Below are 21,804 nucleotides of genomic sequence, written 5' to 3' on the forward strand. Positions count from 1 at the left end.
TTGCATGCAGGATATATGGTTGAAAAATGTGTACTTCTGCCTGAACCGACTGGCTGAACTATCTGCCTGGATACTTCTGCAAATGGTATCATTTGCAGCACTGAATAGGCTTCCAAGCAAGCTCTCTCTGGCCTGGAGACCTCGGGAATGAACCTGGGTCACTCTGCCACACTTTCTCTTTTTGCTTTAATAGCCTATGCTAGCTTAGGTGCTTGCATTTCTATACAGTTACTGTTTAAGACTGGTGGGGAGCCTATCTCCTTGTCTCCTGTGCACGCAGCAAACACCTGTTGTGATTTAGACTTAATTACTTGCAAAAACTTCATTGATCCAGATGGGCTTAATTTTTATTGCTTCTATTGCTATAGTAACTGGATGTTTTTTTTAAAATTCTGTAGATTAAGGGTGTCGTCCATGATGAGAGACACCAGTGTATCTCAGAAGTATTGATTGAGCCTTTCTGTGCTGTGTAGCAGGGAGGTTATGCTGTGTGCCTCTGAGACAGGAAATGGTTCCCATTATTCTGTGTGAGGATTGAAATATCTGCTGAAGGCTTTCTCCAGGCTTACCGCCTGAGCTAAAGGGAAAGCTGCAATTAATTATTATGGGATTTCAGAGTTGTCTGTTACTATTTTGAAGCTCTAGCGCAATAATGTAGTTATTGGCTTGGTTTTATACTGCTGCAGTCTCCTGGAGAGAGTTAGTATCACCCTTCAGTGAGTCATAAACCTTAGGCAGCTCAGGAAAATTCTCAGGCTCGTGTGTTATTAGAGCAGGAAAGTCTTACTATTGGCTAGAAGAAAGCTTTTTAAAAATTTAATATGTTAAACCTATGTTTTCAGGAACATGACCTCCATGACCTCTACAGTATTTGCGTACCTTAAAGCAAGATATTAAAAAAAAAAAAAAAAAAAGCAGGTGCAATTCCTCCTGTATTGATTCTAGGCCTGTTGCCATCAGGCTTTTCTTCTCTTTTGTAGAGGGAAATTATAGATTTCCAAGGATTGATTTCTTTCCTTAGAAATAACCAATCAAGTGCCTTCCTCTTTCTGAATAAGCTCCAGTGCTGTGTTGGTTGACCTTCTTCTGACATGAGTCTCTTATATTTCTGATGGAAAAGTCTTAGATCCTCATAGATGTGCCCACAAAAACTAGATGAATCCTTGAGTATTTGCTATTACTGTATCAGTATTCCATTAATGTTTGTGAACCCAAGCTGCTGAGTATGCTTAGAATGCCAGGCTCTATATGAACCAAGGGCAAAGGCTGTACTTGCCCTCAAGAACTCGCATTGTTACAGGCAGACAGACAGAAGCAGAAGAGTCATGTGAGTGGAAATCCAAGAATGCAGTAATGCTCTTTGGAATCCAGAAACTGTAATCTGTCATAGCATTTCCCCTTTAAGGATATCCAATTATCCATTGTGGAAAATTAAGCACGATGAAAAAATTGATTAAATGGTCTTAACTGACATATTAGCTTCAGACTACTGCAGACTTCAGCTGCCATATGAATGATGTACACAGATGTCACCTACTTCCATGCCCATCCATTTTTTCCGTGCAGGTGGATTAAAGCAAAGCCTAGGGACACTGAAGAAATTTCTATCCAAGATTTCCTCGAGTTTAATTAACTTGCTCAAGAAGATCTCCTTCTCCTTGAAAGCAGACCATTATTATTTCATGACCTAGGGAGAAGTTCAAGCATTTTCATCATTAATTTAGTTTCAAAGTCTTGTCTATTCCTACCTGGCTGCACTGAGATGTACTTTGTGGCATTGGATGTTATTCAGGAGGAGAAATAGGAGCTAAGATGAGCCTGGGAATAAAGGGCTGTGAGGGGAGCATATCATTTGGTTTTAGTTCTCACAACCCTACTGTGTTATCAGTTGTCAGATTAATCTTCCCCAGGCTAAGTTCATTTTGCCTGTGACAGTAACTGATGAATGACCTACCTGTGCTTATCTCAACTCATGAGCTTGTCCATTGTATGTTCTCTCCTTCTCCTGCTGAGGAGGAGAGTGAGATTGTGACTTGGTGTGAACCTGATGACCAACCAAAGAAAACCTACCACAGGGCTTTTGTCTCCTTTCCCTAAAATTTGCTCTCATGAAACTTTGTGTTTCCATTTTCTCCATCATTTAGAGCGTGCATTTTTTTTTGCCCATGGTTTCAGTAGTTCTTAAATGCTTATCCACGATTTCTTTAATAAACTAGATTACCCATGTGCAAGAAATGCCAAGATAAAGAACAAGAACTGGATGGCACAGTGAAGCAGCAGATTAAACCAGAGTTTATCAGCTGTGTATATTATGAAAGGTATAATAGGAGCAACGTATGAGATTTCAGTTAACAGCGAAGATGTTACAGCTTTCTTTCCCTCCTTGCTTCCTCCACAATTTATTCTCTCAGTTAAACATGAAAGAGTCTCTTGGATCATAAATTCTGATTTGTTTCATAATACATATCACTGCTTGTATTTTTCAGTCCAATTTAAAACGTTGTGAAGAATATTACATGGGTTATAGATGTCATTATGGAGAAGACACCCTGCATTCTTCTCCTTGTCACTGCACTGTGTCTGTGCAGGAAATGTCAGTACATTCCATCTTAAAAGCGGGCTTTCTGCACTTGTCTCATTTTCCAGAGCCATTCAGAATGGACATAAATGTTAGGTACTGCAGGCAGAAGCCAATTGGCTGATGTATTTGTTGGACTATAGCATTGTAGGACAAGCTGTTTTTTAGTCAGGTCAGTTGGACTTGCTCCGTTGCTCCTGCTTGTTGGATCCATGTGATGTTTTGCTGATAATGAGTGCTTTTTTCACATGCAGAAATTTACTGCTGTGGGTTGCTGAGCGCCAGGAAGAGTGACTGTACAGGCCTACCTCCATCCATGCTGAACAACCCTGACACTCCCCAGTCCAGAGGACAATACAGAATAAGAATGAAGGGAAACATGTCCTTGATCTGCTGGTACAACAAAGGGCACTTCCGTTTTCTGACTAACGCCTATTCACCGGTTCAACAAGGTAAGCAGTATTCCTGCTGCTCGTGTGGAAAGTGCACATGCTTTAAGTGACAAGGCAAGATGAGTCATGGAGTTTGATTATAAGCCTGAACAAAGAGCTTGATCATAATATCCTAGATAAATGATTGCAGTAGTGATGACTTCCCTTTGTGTCTTCTTACAGCTATTATATTTTCCTATTCAAAGGTTAAAAAAGCCTTTTGCTAATGCAGCAGCCTTTGCCTGTACTGGTAAAGACTGTACCTTTTAGGTATAAAGATAATATCTCTGCTGGTGGTCAGAGAAGGGGAGTGTTGTTGTATGACGCTATACTAGTCACATTTGCAAAACATCTTGTGGGATTGCTGCTGCAGAAAAAATAATGAATGACATGATACACTTAAAACTCAGAGTAGGTCCTACAATTAATTTATTTTATCCAGTAAAAACAAAGTCACAAACAAATGTATTTTTGCGAGAAGAAAATTAAGGCTTCCTGTTACATTAAACTGGTTTTGGCAGTTGATGAAAAGAAATGAAAACAGATAACTTGAATAGTTCAAATGATGGCCAAAAGTTTCTTGATTACTAAAATCTTTTCCATTTCAAAAATATATAAATATTTTAACTTAGAAACTATATGATACAACATGACAACTAACTCTTTGAAAATCTGCATCAGTGGAAATTTTGCTTCAGTTTCTCTTCATTTTATTACTCAGAATTACGTGTAACTGTCTGAGACAAACCACTAAGTGTAAAGCCACCAATTCCCAGGCATCAGGGAGACTCACATTCTGAGCCCCACCATCGTCTCTGCCACGAGCTATGCAGTAGGTGGGCTTTGGTGACAGGGAGAGCTAATTGCCCCTTTCAGAGAGGGGCCATGAGAGGCTGAAGTTGATAGTGGCCCTCCCAGTGGTTTAAGGTTCTTTGGTTAGGACTTGTGCATGTGTTGGATAAGACCTCACAGTGCTCACCAAATGCCTGCTGGGACAGCCAAGAGAGTTCAGGGTGAATCAGAGCAGAAAACTGAGAGGTTTTTTCAGAGCTGTGCTGGGGAGAAAAGAGTCTCCAGTGAAGGTCTGAGAACAGATGGAGGTTCAGCAGGAGGGTAAGAGACCAGATTGCTTGCCTCTAATTTGGCATCTCTGAAGTCAGTGCAGCAAGAGTGGTTGAAGGCAACTTGACTACCAAAGTCTCCTCTAAATGATGTAAACATGGAGGAGGAAGAAATTTGTGTTCCTTGAGGCAATCCTGAAGCACAGACCTGCTGAATAAGTGTGTTAAGTGGGAGAGGAGTAAGGAGTAAATGGGACTGAAACCTATGTGGAATAGTCAGAGACTGGAGCCAGTGGGATTACTTGACAATAAATTGTGGATTTCTACATTGAGCATAAACGTTAGTGAGAGTAGAGAGGCCATGAAAACAAAACATAAAAACATAGAAGATAAGATGGACAAAGCAAAACCTAGAGTGAGAACAGAGGCAGGTGTAGCTAATAGTAAGCTATGTATTGCAATTTAAAGGAAAGTAGGGAAGGTAAACCTTGCATATACTTGGAGGGCAAATCCCACCAAGCCAGAGGCACTGGAGGGCAGTACTCTTGTCACCGTTGATCTATGAGTGCTATTCTTAGATGCAGCACATTATTTATTATAGATGTTTTGAAGCAGTATGTCGTAATACATCATCTTGGATGCTAAAAGATGAGTCTTATTCCTTTAGTTTTGCAAAAAAAAAAAAAAGTCCTCTTTAGTCTGCTGTGAAGTACAAATTTTCTGTCTAGAACAAAATTCAGTGTTTTCTTAATTTCCCTTAAGTTTTAACTTGAGTTTAATTTTCTTTTGTGTCAGTACTGCAGAAGTCAAAAGCAATTTCCAGAGAGTAAAAAGTTATCCTTAATATAAACCAGGTGATATGCTGGTCCAAACCTTCCTGTCGGGGTGACATGGCCACATTTTGTTTTCCATTCAAGATCTGGAACCGGCTTTCCACACATCTCCAGGGCTGTGTTCTAGAAACAACAAAAATCCTCTCTGCTTTTTTATTTTTAAACAAAGCAAAACAGAGAAGGCAGCAACCTCTCTTGCACACAGCAGGATGATCAGGAACTCAGGGAATCCTGGGATTTCTGGTCTACAGAAGGAATAGGGAACCTCAGGGTCCCTGGTGTTGTGTAGTGCTCCCAGCCTGCTGGAGACTGTGAAAATCCCATGGCTTTGGCAGCATGTAGAGCTGGAAATGTCAGCTTCTTTGCAATTAGGGGGTCTGGGCTGCTTTCTTTTGAGCGTATTATGTTTAAGCACAAACTTATTGAACCCAAGATCCTTTGGAGAAGTAGCTTCTTTCTGAGAAGAGCTTTCGTAGATGCCAGCTCTACTTAGAAACTATATGTATATATTAGACATTAGCTAATGATAAAAATGACATTTGAGCTACACATGCAGAGGACAAGGACCAAAAAGCTGCAGGTGACATGGTCTCACCAGTGACTGGTGGTGGTAAAAGGTTGATGTAGGGTTTAACACTTAGGAGTACGGACTAGATAGAAAGCTAAATGGAGAGGCAGTTGGAGAGGAGACAGTGGTAATGACAACAACGAAGCATGATCAGGAGCCAGCTGCTAATAACATCCTACTGACACAGCCAGTATCAAATGCTGCAGTCCCCTGGGAAGCTCTCATTAGCTTCTCTTTGCTGTCCATGCCTTTTCTGCCCACCCTGCCTTGAAGATTGTACAGCAGGAACCAAAAAAAGATGGGAGATGTGGAAGCATTGCTTTTGTGTACACTGCTTTGATAAGCAAGCCCCAGTGTGGTTCTTAGTTCTGGAGGAGCTGGAGTGAGGAATGCCTGCTGACATCTTTGTTTCCTGAAAAAAATTCTAATTGCAAAAATGGAAAGTCTGGGGTAAGATACGGAATGTTAAAAAATATGTTTCAGGACAGGGAAGCTCTAGGATTATAACTTTAAATTTACACATGTTCTTTCTGAGATTGAAATCATGGGGTTGTGTCCAAGTATGGTGAGACTTAGGATGGAATGAAGGCAAGCGCTTGAACATTAGTCCTTGTGCCAAGCTGCCTGTCTGCAGCTCTGATAAAGAACTGTAACAAATTTACATCCAGATCAAAAGCCATATAGCACTTGGAACGTGAAACAATCCAAACCTAAAGCTGATGCCAGCAGCCTGCACCAGAGCGGCAAGCAGGCAGGAGAAGGCAGGCGCAGGCTGCAGCGCAGGCGGTGTTCTCCCCTGGAAGGCTGCCAAGGACTGAGCACAGTGATGCTGGGGGAGGACCAGGAGGGGAAATAACTCATCTGAGGTGCCGGTGAGTCAGCTTGCTTGGGGCTTCCTGCCACAGAGACCTGCAGCTATGAATGACCCAGCTCCAAGGGGGTTGCCTTGTAGCTATGGAATAAGCCTAGAGAAGGCCATAAGAATAATGTGCATATGAAGCTATGTAATATTCTCAGTACAGAGGAACACTGCACAGAGTACAATAGAAAGTGAGAGGGAGTGTGTGGTGCCCACATAGTTGACATCACAATGCATTGTTAAGGATAGTGAATACAAAGCAAATTGCAAAGGAAATATAAATTCTCCAAGGGAAGATGAGGGGGAGAAGAGAGGGAACATTTGCACTCTGTTCTGGAGGGGAAGAGGTGAGTGTTGAACGTTTTATAGGTGACATTGTTCTTGACTCATGAAAAATCAGAATTTAAAAACCCCAAATAAATTGCTGCGTGGCTCAGCAGTAACATGACATTTAGTATGTGTCACAAGTCTTGCTTCAAAATAGAGCCTGCCAGCTAGGACAGCACAGGGAGCATGACAGAGATAATGGATGGAATGAGACTTCCAGCTGAAGGAATGAAATGGTGAAGTCTGCAGTCAAAACGTGAGGAGCATTTTAGGGATGACTGTAAAAGACTTGGCAGAAGGAAGGAAATGGGAGTTTGAAGGTTGAAGAAGTGAAGAAGCCCAGGATCATATCTGTACCGAAAAACAATGCTGAGAAACAATACAGCTTAGCCTTTACTTCTCTAGAAAAACACTTGTGCCCAGCAGGGAGCAGGGATCATCCCTAGACAGTAATCTGTAGCCGTGGAGCAAGAGATGGTCCATACCGTGTAGACCTGACAATCAAATGCTGAAGGAATATGAAGTAAAAAATGAGGAAATGAGGGAACAGACTCAGTAAGGTACTACAGATTTATTTCATTCATCCTTCCCTTCTACAGACAGCCACCCCTGCTGAATGGGAAGGATATGGAAGACTGGAGTAACAAAGGAAAGAGCTGGGGCAGTTTCTTGGAAGAGCATTGGGCTCATAAATACTGCGGTAGTGTTGGAAGAAGCCAGTGAAAGACACACCAAACAAACTGAGGCTACTCTTCTTTTTGTTGTTGTTAGGTTTTTTTTTTTTTTTGCCAAGTAGCACCCACTGGAGTGGAAGTCCTGTTGCTTTTGTTCTTCAGGGGAGATATGAGGAAGGGATCTCATTTCAGGGGACTTGTTTAGGACTATTAGAACTCAAAGCAGGAAATATCAAGTTACAGCTCTAGATTTGACCACAACTCACTGTGAACTAGCAGAAGAGAAACTAATACACTATTGGTAGGGGGCCACTGTAGGACTAGGGTAGTGGTTTTTCTGCCTGAAACATGGTGAGAACATTTGTCTCCCTAACACCTTTTCACCTCCAACTAAATATTGATTTATCTTCCTTTTTCCCTTGTTCAGTGTACTATCAATGGAAAAAAATGTCAAATTAGCATCTCCATTCCGGGTAACAGAGGGGCCGCATCCCGGTTTTGGACAGAAACTTGCAAAAATTTATTTTATAATGCACAGTGTATGTAAACTGTATCTTTCAGTGGCTACACCTACTGTGTGGATTTAAAACTGTTATATTTCTAATTGATGCAGGAGTTATAATTAAGAGAAAAAGCGGAGAAATTCCATGCCCCTTGGCGGTTGAAGCATTTGCTGCTCACCTTAGCTATATCTGCAAATACGACGACAAATACAGCAAGTAAGTGAGAAGGGGTTGGGGGTGAGGGAGTTTCTTTCTTTCATTGCTTCTCCATGAACTGCAGCTGTGAGCACAGTCCTGCTTTCACTTAATTCATTTCTGTCAAAACTCTTGTTCTAATCAAAGATCAGAATCTGGCTCTGCACAGTGGTGAGAGCTGCACTGCTAGACGCACTGTAGAGAATCTCTGCAGGAGTATAGAGATGAATGAGCACTAATCATTAAGCACATTGCATTTTTTACTGCTTCCTTTCACCTTTTGAATAATCTCAAAGACCTGCCATTCTCGCTTTGGCTCTATCTACCTACCTACCAATCCAAAAAAGAAAATTACGTGTTCATGTTCTTAGCATCTTGAAAATGACTTGTAAGAGGAGTTGGAAAGATGAGCCAAGAGGCAGATGTTATTCTTGGCCACATCAAATTCAAGGCTAGGTTGAGAATTCAGCAAAGGTCTCCAAGTCTCTCAGGGTAGCTCAGTCTCCACTCCACTCAGCAGGTGGTGATGATCTGTCTTGATGCTATTTGAGCCACCTTGAGCCCGAAGATGCTCAGCTGCGAATACTGAGCCAATCTAGGTGGATTGTGAGAACAGAATATAGATATTTGGGCTCCTTGATTCCATTTGATGTCCTCATTGCTAGCTCTTAATGTAATGGAGAAACAGAGACAAGTATAACAGCAGTGGGGAAGCTTGGCTGTGGGTGTAGCAGTGAGATGCAGATGATTTCATGAACTGAAAACTGAGGAGAAAAAGCAACAGAGATTTTCTAAATTAATCTGAGCAAAGTCGCAAGAATTGGGTATGTGGAAAGCAATGAGAAAAGAGATTAGGTAGTAGATTTAAATGATTACTAAAATCATTGAAGAGAATATTCTGGTAATCCTAGAATTAGTCAGAACCTAAATATAAGGTGGTCAGTCTGTCCTAGTTCTTCTGCCTTATGGAGAGGAGGTGCTCTGCATACCAGCACTGTATGCTCTGTTTCTGCCCCCATATCCTCCCACATGCTGTTGACAACAGCAGAAATAATTTTTCTCTTACAGTTGAAATAATTGAGAGAGGCATCAGCAGTATTCCCTAAATTGTAGCCTAATAGGCCTGAATCTTTTATTTTAGTTACAGTCTGAAGGGATTCAGACCAATGGCTCCCAGCATTTGGGTGTTTGCCACAGGCAAGCTCTAGGAGTATAGCATCAGGTTTTTATGATGCTATGTGCAGAGGTGAATGCTGCTGAGGTTTTGGCTCCTGAAACAAGGACACTGCTAGAAATTTCCAGAAGTAAACAGGCAACTAACTGTAAATGATTTCAAATGCAAAGTACGGAATTCTTGAAGATCATACTTGCACTTGGCAGTAAGTACTGGTTCTGCTTCCCTTTTGCATAATCTTCTTCTAGGGTCATTTCTTGCCTTCCAGATGAAAGTGATGGCTGAATACTGTTTGTTTATTTGTTTGTTTGTTGCCTTTTCTCTTGGCTTTGTAGGTATTTTATTTCTCACAAACCAAACAAGACCTGGCAGCAAGTATTCTGGTTTGCCATCAGCATTGCTATAAACAATGCCTACATCCTCTACAAGATGTCAGAGGCCTACCATGTGACGAGGTATAGCCGTGCACAGTTTGGTGAAAGACTTGTAAAGGAGCTTCTGGGCTTGGAAGACATCTCACCTTCCCATTGATGTAACGTTCTTGGAGGCATAGGCAGGAGGTGGAAGGTAAGCAGAAGAAAATACCACACCTGCAACAGCAAAGCAAGGAACTTCTGATGCCACCAGTGCTGTCCTTATCCAAAAACACCAAGTGATGCCACTAGAGAGGTGGAAACTTTGTTCCTAGTAGCAGCTGGATGTAAACATGTTCTGCAGAAAGTGCCACAAGAAACGCTGACACAGAATTGCATATGTGAATGCCCTGTGGGTATCTGTACACTGGAAATGGACTTAAATTAGTTGTCTCTCAATGCCATTCATTAAACAGGGTCATCTTGTAAAGTCATGCTTGGGCTCAGTGCTTTCCACAAGCTGAGATAGCTCAGCAGGCCCAGGTGGGCATTGCGTAGAACTCTATACCTTATTTGGAGTTACTCAATTCTAGGACAAGTAGTGTAAGTCTGTACCATGGACTGTGGTTGAGAGTGCCAACCACCTTGTAGGAACCATTGCTGTCCTCACAGTGTGCTAGAAGAAGCAGTTCCAAGACACGAACCCCAAATAGGCATATTGACTAACAAAACCTTTAAAGCAGGCAGCCAGGAACTGAGAACTGATTAAGACTTTTTTCTTTCTTTTTTTCTTTTTAAAGCATAAGGCAATTTGATCCCCTGTAGATCGCAGCAAGATTAGAAGAAACCAAATACATGAGTAAATTTAAAATGGAAAAGCATGACACTGATTTTTTTCTTTTTTTAAACCAAGATGAAACATTTTATACATGAACAGTGAGTGGATTAATACTGCCTCACATCTTAACTGCCATGGCAGTTAAAATCTGTTGGTATACAGATCAGAAATAAGAGCCTAACAATCATACTTTTTCTTGATTTCAGCCATCTTGTATGTTGCTTTAAAGTCTAACATAACGGACTGTTAAGTGGATAACAAAAACAGTTCGTTTAATTTCCTTTTATAAGCGTCAAGACTTTTCAGTCCAGTTTGGAACTTCACTTGGCACACAGTTGGCAGGAAGAAAATAATTCACTAATAGCTGTGTGTTTCACATTATCACTGCAGGATGTTCTGTAGGAATTCTTCTCACTAGAACACAGGGTTTGTTGCAGTAGCTGTAATTAAGCAGATTACTTGTTTATCAAAATAACATAGCATTGTGTTTTGCAAAAAGAAGTCCAGTTACAGCCAGAAGTCAAGCATCACTAAAACAGAGCAAGCCTAAAGAGTTCACCTGAGTCACACTGTAGAGGACAAGCATTGTCATGTGCTGGGGCCTGTGGCTGAGCAACTACAATTTGGCATTGGTGGAATCTGAAGGCATTAAAGCTTTAGGAAGCAGTGGAGAGCGAGGGAAGTATGGTTGAACCAGGAGAGAATATGGAGGTGAAATACTGCCCTGCCCTCTACGCATTATTGATTTCAGTCCACAACTCAATCACCAAAAAACCGTCTGTATTCTAAAGGTTAACAGTGATGAAAACAGAGTTGTATTAACTTACAAGGCATAAACCATGTTGCTAGAAGGACCAACTGATTTTTGGTCCCCAAGCTTAGCATTTCCTGAGAAATTTTATCAAAGAACAACTTGGGCTGATTCAAGAGTGATGGAGTGATTGATTGATTGAGAGATCAATGTAAACCTCACTAGTTTATATGAAGGGTCGTGAACATGAATTTCAGAACTGCCTGAATTCCATTGCTATGACCATCAGATATGCCAAGGCACTGCAAATGCGTATTGTGTAAATCAGCAGGGGCTGGTAAATTACTCTCTGGCTCAAAGAGAATCCTTGCACTGACAGCTGTCTGTTTCCACCAACGTTTTGGTTTTTGGAGTAAGCTTAGGCAGATCTCACCTGGTTGCAGGGAAAGTAAAGGGACAGCCAACACTTCAGTGGTTCTGCTTGCAGTACCACCTGGAGACTGCCCCACCTGTCCTGCTCTGCCTGCCAGCCACAAGATGAGTGACAACCTACAGGTTTCTTAGGTGCTCATTTTCTCAGTCCACAGCGTCACCATCCTGGAAAAGAGAACAGCAAAGGTTACAACCATGTGCACTGGAGGTCTCAGAGCCTCAAGAGGAATGGGAGGGTTTGTACCACTGTAAGTCCTTGGCAGTGCTGGGCTGTGGAGGGCCCTGAAGATGAATTCAAATCTCCTTGTCCCAGCAGGGAATGGAGATGATCCTTCTGCAGACTGAATGTGTGGTGTGGCTGGGTCTTACCAGTCTTCTAAATATCCTAAGTGGAGGGGGAGACAAACATCCAGCTGTCAGTTTCCATTTCTTAAGAAACTCCAGAGATACCTGAAGGCAAATGGTGTTATTGTTCTGAGATCTCTGCTTAGGCAGTGCTGGCTTTCATTGTGACAGGATGATTAGTGACAACTTCATTATGCCCTGTAAGTTTATATGGCAGTCAGAGTCAGGCTAGTAAAGACAGGTGTGGCAGGAACTCTGCAGGTCAAACGTTGCATGAACAGTAGCTGCTGGGAGCCTATTCCCCTGCTAAACCAGAGCATTTGCAAGATGCTGACGCCCCCAGCAGCAATGGAAAGGCTTGCAGAGCTTCCTAGGAGCTGCTTTGCATGTCTGAGGAGGAAGCACAGCACTCTCCAGCTGTGTTGTAGCCCCTTCAGCTGGAGCTGGAGCCCTTTGCAAATTATTACATCATTACTGTGTACGCTTGAAGGCCTGGATCTATGCCTTCCCATTTAGAAAATGCCTTTTCTTTTTCAGGTGTCAGTAGGTCCAAGGTTTTGGAACATTGAGTTTTTCTACTAACTTATGTTGTTAATTATGGGAATTACTTGAGCTAAAATGACGAGGTCCTAGCTTTTTGCCTCAGGGACTGGGTCCTGAGTAGTTTTCCCTAGAATTGGTGTTGATGGGGGATTACACAGTGGCTGACTATTACAGGGAAGATGTTTTAGTCTCCTTTTGCAAAGGAGAAAAATTTAAACAAAATTATAGCTTTGCAATGAATTTCATTTTCTTAGCCTTAACCATCCTTCATCATTTTGAACAGGTGCCCTAAGCATGCTCAAACATTCCATAAGTAAGCAAAAATATTTATATATATTTGTATGTACAAAATGCCTGAATTTTGGCTCTGAAAGCCAACAAGCAGAACCCACCAAAGCATAGTTTATATCCACAGATAACTGTTCCACCTTATCTTCTCCATCTGTTGACTTGGAGTGGATAGGGTTGAGGAAAGTTATGATTTTTCCTTGTCAAAAAAAGCATCTTGCACTTTCTCTAAGTTACTATTAAAAAAAAACCAAAAAAACAAACAAACAAAAAACAAACAAAAAAAACCCCAAACCAAAAACAAAACAAAAAACCCAGCAAAGTAATCAAGGAAGAAATAGAATGAGATTAAAAAGCAAAAGTTCATTAATCTGCAGCTCAGATGCTGTAGCATTTCCTTTACTGCAAATTGGCTGACTCAGATTTGGTTCTCCCACCTGCCTGTAACACTAAAGCTTCTCCCTAGGTAAAAGGAAAAAAAAAAAAAAAAAAAAAAAGATTTAGTCTCAAAGTAGTGCAAGGATGCTAGTTGTACTGTGCACGTGTATGTTAATTGTGCAATGGCTTGTGAGATGACACGAAGTTTTCCTATCTTTTGTTTTGTTTTGTTTTGTATCCTTGAGACAATCTGGGTAAGAGATCTTAAAGCTCCGCAGTGGCTAAAAGACAGTAGAAATGCCAACCAGGTCACAGAGAAACTTCTGTACATTTTTCTGGGAAAGAGAGTTTGAAGCTGAAGTAAACATGGGATCAGAAAGACTCATGTCTCTCCTGCTGAACTGAATTTTAATTCATCTGTACTTCTGAAAATGATTTAACTATGGTATGCAAACTCTGTTCCAGAGAACCAAGACCATCAGTGAGACATACTGACCATCTTCTATGCACAGTGCTTCTTTCAAGAAATGTCTGTCCTGCCATGATCCATTCATGGAAAGCATTTCTTTCCTAGCGCATAATATAACAATATGACAAGAGCTCAGAAGCCACTGTGAAATGGTTTCCACTGCTGTTGTCTTAGCTGAAAAATGCTCCAAGGGCTTGCAGAAACTCTGCCATTTTTTACTTCAGCCCATTTGTGCACTCAGCACTAGGGCACAATTTAAAGACGCCTCTTCTCTGTTCATTATTTCTTTTCTCTGGCCCCAGCTCTTCTTCATTTACAGTGACATCCCAGAGCCACTAATAGGTACAATGTTGCTTTCTTCAGAAGAATACATTTACCCATTTCCAGACTGGCATGAAGGAGAGCAACTCCAAGCCCTTTCGTCACCTTCAGCTGTGCTTCTGTGGCTGTGGCTTTTTATTTTTGCTGAAGGGTTGTTGGTTTTTTTTTCCTTCTAGTATTTAGTAGACTGCCTTGAGCTGTGGGTAGTTAAAGAACCTTCCACTGGCTTTGTGTCTTGCATGTCTTAGCATCCACTAGTCCTGCATCTGATTTCAGTGATGAGCAGAGGTTTATGCTGAACTGATAGCTCTGTGTGTCTACCTCTTGGAAAGTGCTCTTACGACAGCGGTAGTCATCAGATACCATTATCCTTTCACATAGGAGCTTTCCCCTTCATAATCAGTGAGGCACAGCAGAGACAAAGGCATGATAAAACTGTAAAATGGGGCTTGCATTCTTCCTGATTAAGTCCATGTTCTGTGTTTTCAGCAACTTTGTTCTTTGTCAGTTGTGCTTTTCCAAACTAAAACTGGGAGCAGGATGGACATCATCCTGCTCTGCAGCAAGGGCTGTGGGAGCATAGCATGGATTCTTTGCACATACAGGCCCATATGACTCAAAACCAAGCTGTGCTAAAGGTAAGAGAAAGCTGAATAAAACAGAGCAGCCCAGCCTGCCAGGGGAGCACAGAGCAGGGATATAAACAGAGAATCCAAAGCTCTGCTGCAGACTAGTCATCAGTGCAAAATTCAGAGAAATAATTACTAAGGCTGTCTTGAGGAAAGTATGAAGTCTTCCATCCATCCCTGCTGTGGAATGTGCCACAGCAATTTCTGATTACTGTGACTGGTGTGAGATTGTCTGTAAAACAAGAATACATCTCAGTCTGATTGAGAAATACAAGCAAGTGTCAAAAAAAAAAAAAACAAAAGCTAGCGATGTTTTGGAAGGTGAGAAACTTCAGCTTTGAAACATTTATGTATTTGGTCTTCATTAACTAGGCTATTTTGCACAGAGCTCAGCACTTGCTTAGATGTAAACTATTGCCAGCGCTACTTGGTGTATGTTTCTTCTTGTAAAGGCTCTTTCCAAACCAACCTTTCCTTCCAGAAGCATTATGAACTCGAACTGGAATGGCCCTTTTGTGGTCATCTCACTGTTGGGGAACAGCTGAGAACATCCACGCTTCTGTGCAAAAATTCTCATTCTTCCAAAATTTAGCCCTGAAGAGCTTCCCTGGCTAACAATGCCTTTGGAGCTCATGCTGATCATCCCACCAGCTCCTGGTCAGTCTGGAAGAGGTGACAACAACAGAGTTGACCTTTCCATTTACTTTTGTATTATTACTTCACTGATCCTTCCTGATATTTTGAAAATCAGATGCAACAGGGTATTGTTTCTGAAGCCTTTACTAATTGCAGTCACTGTGAAGGTGTTCCTGTTTTGCCCCATCAGTGCTGCCCCACCAAGTTTCATATGGGCCAAAGAGATATTGGCATCACCTACCCACTGCTCCCATTGGAATGGCTGTGAAAGCTCTTAGCGCTGTCCAAGGGGTTGTGGTATGTTTTTGTTATCAATGGTTTGGTTTTCTTTTTCCTTTTTCTCTTTTTTTTTTTTTTCTTTCCCCTTTTATTTAAACCCTTCACACTTAGCAGACTGAGCGGGCTGGTGAGCAGCTATTAGGTATCACAGAAAGGCCTTATGTGGTAAATCCCTTTTGTATCACTCTTCTGAAATAACGACTGCTAGCATTAGATGTCAAAGTGGTCCACACAATGTGTAGTGCAAAAATTCTATCCGTGAAAACATTACTCTGCAAAAGTGCTCATTTGATGTAACTGTAACAATTCTGGAATGCTTGGGGAATCTGGACGGAGAACCTAGGGGGAAAGGAGCATGGCATCATGCTGTAGGGCTGGGACATTCAGGATCCAATTGGATAAGCAAAGAGAGGCAAGATGAGTGCCCATACACCTCTGTTCATTAGAATCAAAAAGCCTGCAAACACTTCAAGTATTTACAGAATGCTCTGGATTTCAAACAGAGCACTCAATTTCAGTAGTTACCAAAAAAGCCTGGAAACAATGAAAAAGAGCCCAGTACACTAGGTTCATCTGTCCAGAGCCTCAACCCACTCAGTGTCAAAGTCATGCTGTAGTCCTTTTTCTTCAATTAATTTGTGCCAAGGTGTGTGCAAAACGTGCTGAACTATTTGCATCTCTCTGTGAAACCAAGTTACTCATTTGATGGAAACCAAATTGAAGGTCTCACACTTACTTTTGCAGCCTGGATTTTTCCTCTGTTTATAAGCCAAATATTTGCCTGGCATTTCAGTGCAGAAATTAAAAATAATTTTACCCCGTGTTTTGAAGAGAGATCAGGGACAGCAAAACAAAGATTTTTGCCACAGGTGTGGCTAAGTGGTGCAATGAAGTGGCAGAGGGAACAGAAGAGGCTGGGCATGCAGAAGAAAGGAGCCAGATGTTCCCTTCTAACTTACCTGTCAGCATGTGCACTCCCCTTCCCCTGCTGCCTTGAGTCCAAAAGCAAAGGCTGATGTTCAGTACAGCCACTCCTCTGCTAGCTTTGCTCCATGCTTTTGCTTACACTGTGCACTTTGGTAATCACAGAGCAGGGAGTGCGAGGAAGGGAAGCCGAGGGGGTACCATGGGAGAGATGGCAGTGATGGGAATTCTGGAAAAGGAATCTCCCCATCTGCATCTCATTCTAGTTTATATATAAAATGTTAAAGTGACATTCCATTTAATGCGGCAACTGCACCAAACACAAAGCTGTCAGAGCGCTTTCAAAACAGCTCCATTGGGCTGCGCTTACATCAGCGATTGCAGTTCTGTTGCAGAGTTCCACGTTTCTGTTGAAAATGTAAATCCCACAGGTAAAGCATACACTGCAACTGCTTTCTTTTCTTTTTCATTTCTCCGAGCAGTTTTCTAACAGCCACGTCTTTTGGGGAAATGCATGTGTGTGACCTCTTCACAGAGCGATCCACAGCTGTGTTTCTGCATGGGACAGGGAACTACTTTTGTGACACTGGATTTGTTCTACACAAAGGCACGCTTGCAATAAATTTTTACAAGTTTTGTACACCATGAGCTAAATTCTGAGTTCCAAAAATGTGAAGTGTGGCAACAATAACAAAATGGATTTATAGTATCACTCTGATATCTTGTCATGTGAATTTATTTCTTCAACGATGTTTGTTTACAATCAGCAACTTTGAAATACAGTCAGATATATTACCGGTTGCTTTTCTGCCTCGTTCTTTTCTAGAATAGCTATGGTAAGTTGTTTAGGTGAAAGGATGTGGAGAAAATACCCGCAGATAAATTACACATTTTCACTCTCAGACTACTATAGACCGAAAACCTGATGCCTTTACCTGGCCACTGAGTATACATATTCTTCTGAAAGAACTGAGTGCAGACAGAGCCCCAGGTCTCCAGCACAGGTTGCACACAGAAAGGGAAGGGCCCTGCTGCCCCCAACACCCTGGTCAGTGCCTCCTGCTGCCCCTCAAGCTGATCACAGGACAGGGGCTCCAGACATCTCTGCTGAAGGGTGGTGGCCCTTTATCCTTGCTGCTCTGACCCTGCCTTGCCGAGCTTTATCTGCACCACCAGCGGTACATATTGGAGCCATCACCCACACGCCAAGCGCGTGGCATTGGCAGAAGAAGCTAAACGCATATCGCATGGTTGAAACCCTAATCCACAAAGGAAGTGGAAACCTCACAAGAGAAAACTTAAGTGAGGCTACAGTATCTCTTTGCCAGCAACTAACGGAGAGATTTTCCCCATGCCATGTGCCTGTGTCCCTCCAAGGACCAGGCTGTATAGTGTGTGTGGCTCAGCACTAACCTCTTGCTGGGATGTGTCATGTGCCTGCTGTACCTTTACCTTGCTCATGATGTATTTCTTCCTAGAAACCAGTATTTTCCATGGGAAGAAGTCTAGTTAGCATCTAAATTGTCCAAAGAAAAACACAGATTTTTAGTGAATGTAGAACATGACCAAAAGCAGCCAGCAGTGCATCCCTTGACCTTAGCCATTTAACATCACCATGGACCCAATTACATGGCTGTTTTTCTCAAGTTGCTCCCCTACTATCAATAAGGGAAGGAGAGGAGAGTCTGGCACGCTCAGCAGCTCTGAGCTCTGCAACGTACCAGCAGACAGGTGGCTGAAGGGGCAGCCTGAGCATGCCATCCTGGTACCACAGGTATGTCACTCCACAGACACTCTGAGCCAGAGCTGACCAAAAGAGACCACAGGCCCCTGCCACACACCGGCCAACACATTTAGCTGTGATGAGCCAAGTGGGAATTTCTTTAAATTCTCTGTTGTGGTAGAACAGCTCCCAGCACTCTGCTCACCGGTCCCTGGATGCACCATGACCTGAGCTAATGCTGTGTGTAATCAGGCTCCGTCATTGGAGCTGCAAGCAGCAGCACAAGTCATCTTTAGCACACTAATTGAATGAAACAAGGAATTTAATTTGTGAAATTATGAAACCCAGGATCTGATTAACGCTGAGACACATACATGTGTAACCTCAGCGCTCTCACTTAGAACAATGGCACCCATTCAGATCAGGCCAAGGCCTTGCAGTAACTCAATCTCCCATTAAATTATTCTCAGAGGAATTTGCAATTAGTAATTCCAGCAATGTAGTCTTTCTTAATTAAGCCAAACTTAACATTCCATTTTGCAGTACTTTCTAATATCCTGCTTGACTTGCCTCTCCGTCCCTGGAGATGAGCAGAGTGAAAGAAGTGCCAAGTCAAAGGCGCTGCAGATAGCCCAGCCACCACCAAGCCTGTGCACTTCTTCAGCACCTTCATCCAAGGCTCAGAAAAGCACTTGACATGCATTAATGAATTGCATCTCATCAGACCCCTGCAAAGCAAAATCATCCCAGCTCTGCACAGACCACCTCTGTGTTCCAGTTTCCTCTGATTACAGAACAGGACAGATGCACAGCCAGCAACAGTTTCATCTTTGGCAACGAGAGTTTAAGAAAGGAAAAGGTTTATGAGAATCGAGGAGCTCAGGGACGTGGGACCCTGAGGTTAGCATGAAAAAAACAGCTGCAACACAGGAGGGCCCTTACAGAGGCACCTCTGCCTAGATTTGCCCCAGCTGCATTTCAGCATCCCTAATTTCACCATCTTTCTTTCCCTCCTCTTCTTCTCCTTCTGACCTCTGCCTTTTCCCCATATCTTTTGTTACGCCACTCCTCTACTATTGTCCAAATGCTGCAGTTCACTTGCATGCAAGTGCATCCTCTGGCCCTAGGGATTCTAGGGACTTTTCTCCCTTTTCTACTATCCCCACTTCCCGGGAATGAATGTGATTTCCCAACAGTGCTTGTGCTGACACCACCCATTTCCTGCTGAAGGTTTTGCCTGGAAACCCCAAATCCCATCTTCATTCCAAAAGCAAGAAGAGTGGTAAAGAAAATCCTCAGACTCACTGGGAATCCACAGCCCACAGACCAGAAGGAGGATAGCCAGCCCTAAGCAGGCAAACTCTCCTTCCACTACACAGCCCTTGCCCCAATGTAGCTGGTATCAGTGGTGACGTGAACACAACAAGGTGCAACAAGCCAAGATATTCTCATTTGTACTTTCACAACTTGGAGCTAGATTTCAAGCTTAAACGAAGAGTTAGATATTCCTTCAGATTGGAACTGACCAAGGAGAATGAGGCAGAATCACAGCATGTCATTGTCATTGGAAAGAACAGCAAATGAAAACGCTAATCTCTTTTAGACAGATACACAGTACTTAAAATAAATAAAATCTTGTCAAGCTTCCAGCAGCCAGACAGGTCAAACTAACACTGTCTGTGAGGGAATACAGGGAGGGGGAAGACCTTCCTTTAAATTGCTGTGAGATCAGCATCTGCAGCCAGCCGTGGTGGAATTATTTCACAAGCTGGAGAGGTGCATTGCCTGCTGGTCTGTCTATACCCCAAAGCCTTTTAACACAAACTGCTGGAGATAAAATCAAACAGAAATTAATGTACATGTGCAAGTATAGTCACTTCAACATTTAAGCAGAAGAGGCTTCTCTACAAACATAAGCAACTGTATTCCCACCCAACCATGGAAGCCTCCACCCAACACTTGCAAGAAAAAAAGGTAATTCTGTTGGTGTCAGCTTTCCTCTGTTTTCGACTGCTGTTTCACTTCTCATTGTGCCCGATGCATCTCCATTGCTGTGCCCAAAAACTCACCAGCTGGTCCAATAACATTTCTGCACTGGAGACAGACATCCCAAATCTACGATTCTACAATTAATGTAGGGCAGATGGAGCACTGTTCAGAAAAGCAGTTTCAAAAATGTCACTCATTGCAGAAATCCACAGTTACTGTCCTTGAGGACAAGAGATAACATTAAGCATTTATTAAACCAAATACAGATGGTGACCCACAACCAAAGCTATTAAATACTGCAAGTCAGGTTCAACAAACAGATTAAAATATGAGAGGCTCCAGCACTTTTAATCAAGAAAATGTGTTGCTGTAGCCAGGAGCTGGGCTCTGATGCATCTGAAAGGCACTTCAGTTGGACTCAAACCAGTCACTAAACCCCTGTATTCCCTTCAGGGGTCAGGGCTAGCGCAGTAAGCAGCTACCAGGCAGATACGTGTCACACATATTCAGCAGCACACACCTGTGATGACAGCAGTCAATTTCAAGGCATTGTGCACTACAGTGGTTTTAGAAGCTACTTTCCCATTGCATAAAATACACATGCCCTAATCCCTGACCTGGAAGAAGCACGTGCACCCTGTAGGCACCTGAGTGGACCCAACAGGAGCCAGCACCAGCTTTCTATTGCTCCTGCAACTCTTTCCTCCCCTTCATGCTCGCCCTGCCTGTTGCCCAGTCCCTTTGCTGCTTTTGGCCCCTGAAAAAAGCCAAATTGCTTTGTTGCTGCCCCAAAGGAAGAAAACTAGGGCAGAAAAACAATTTTTAATCTTGCCATTTATTTTCTAGTAACAAGGAATTATTTATAGTGCTGTTAGGTTTGTTGTTGCAAGGCAGCATTGCCCTTTTGCAGCTGACTGCCTCTCTGGCAATGACAGCCTCACAGCAGCCCCTGGGATTGCATCGCCTGGGGTACTTAACCCAGTTTCTCATTTCGTTAACAAAAACCAGCACTGATTTGCTGCTGTGGCTGTGCTGTGTGGCTCTGCACAAAGGCTGAAGCGCCCCAGAGGGCATCTCTCCCTCTGGAGCAACACCAAAGCTCTGCAGTGCTGGGTGCTGAGGAAGGCCCAGTCTCTCCCTGGAGAGACTCCCTTGTCTGCACACAGGTCCAGCTCATCAGCCCTGTCTGGCTCCCCAGGAGACATTTGGCAAGTGCTGGCTGCTGCATGCCCTCATACAGGCTTTGAGGTCCATGGGGTGTTCCCAAAATGGAGCTGTGCCACCTGAGCTGGGATCTGGCCAAGGATTGCCACTAACTGCACAGCAGCAGCTGGAAAGATGCAGGACAAGCATTTGGCACAGTGGCCAGAAATTGATTAAAACAAAAACAAACCGAAAAGAGAAACTTGCATGCAGCACAGCTGATCAGTCGGGTCAGGTAGAATGTGTGCCTGGTGCATGCGTCAAACCCAACTCCCTGCGGTGAGCTCACTTCTACCTTTCCACCTCCTCAGGGCTAATTTAAGAGCTGTTCTTCACAGCCCATAATAGTGGTGAGAAAAATCAAATTCTGTTCTGCCAAGAAGAGGAAACCGGAACACTGGAATCAGCAGGGAACTTGTCCTGCTGCCATCTCTGGCTTTCCTCAGGAAGCTCGTGCTCCAAGTGCTGACTCAGAGACCTGAGCTGCTTGAGCACACCAC

At 42.9% G+C, this 21,804-nt stretch overlaps 1 protein-coding gene across 1 annotated transcript in view; it reads left to right on the forward strand.

Moving 5' to 3' along the window:
• The window catches only part of PGBD5 (piggyBac transposable element derived 5), a 73,610-nt gene extending 56,426 nt beyond the window's left edge, over window positions 1–17,184 (forward strand). Inside the window, exons 5-7 of the mRNA XM_052683045.1 lie at window positions 2,833–3,030; window positions 7,945–8,050; window positions 9,539–17,184. Of these exons, the coding sequence (XP_052539005.1) occupies window positions 2,833–3,030; window positions 7,945–8,050; window positions 9,539–9,734 (500 nt within the window). The 3' untranslated portion in view covers window positions 9,735–17,184. The remainder of the gene's footprint in view (window positions 1–2,832; window positions 3,031–7,944; window positions 8,051–9,538) is intronic.
• Window positions 17,185–21,804: the final 4,620 nt, after the last annotated feature.

The sequence above is a fragment of the Tympanuchus pallidicinctus genome, unplaced genomic scaffold, assembly GCF_026119805.1.
Source record: "Tympanuchus pallidicinctus isolate F22 unplaced genomic scaffold, pur_lepc_1.0 scaffold1, whole genome shotgun sequence".
In the NCBI taxonomy this organism is placed as follows: domain Eukaryota; kingdom Metazoa; phylum Chordata; class Aves; order Galliformes; family Phasianidae; genus Tympanuchus; species Tympanuchus pallidicinctus.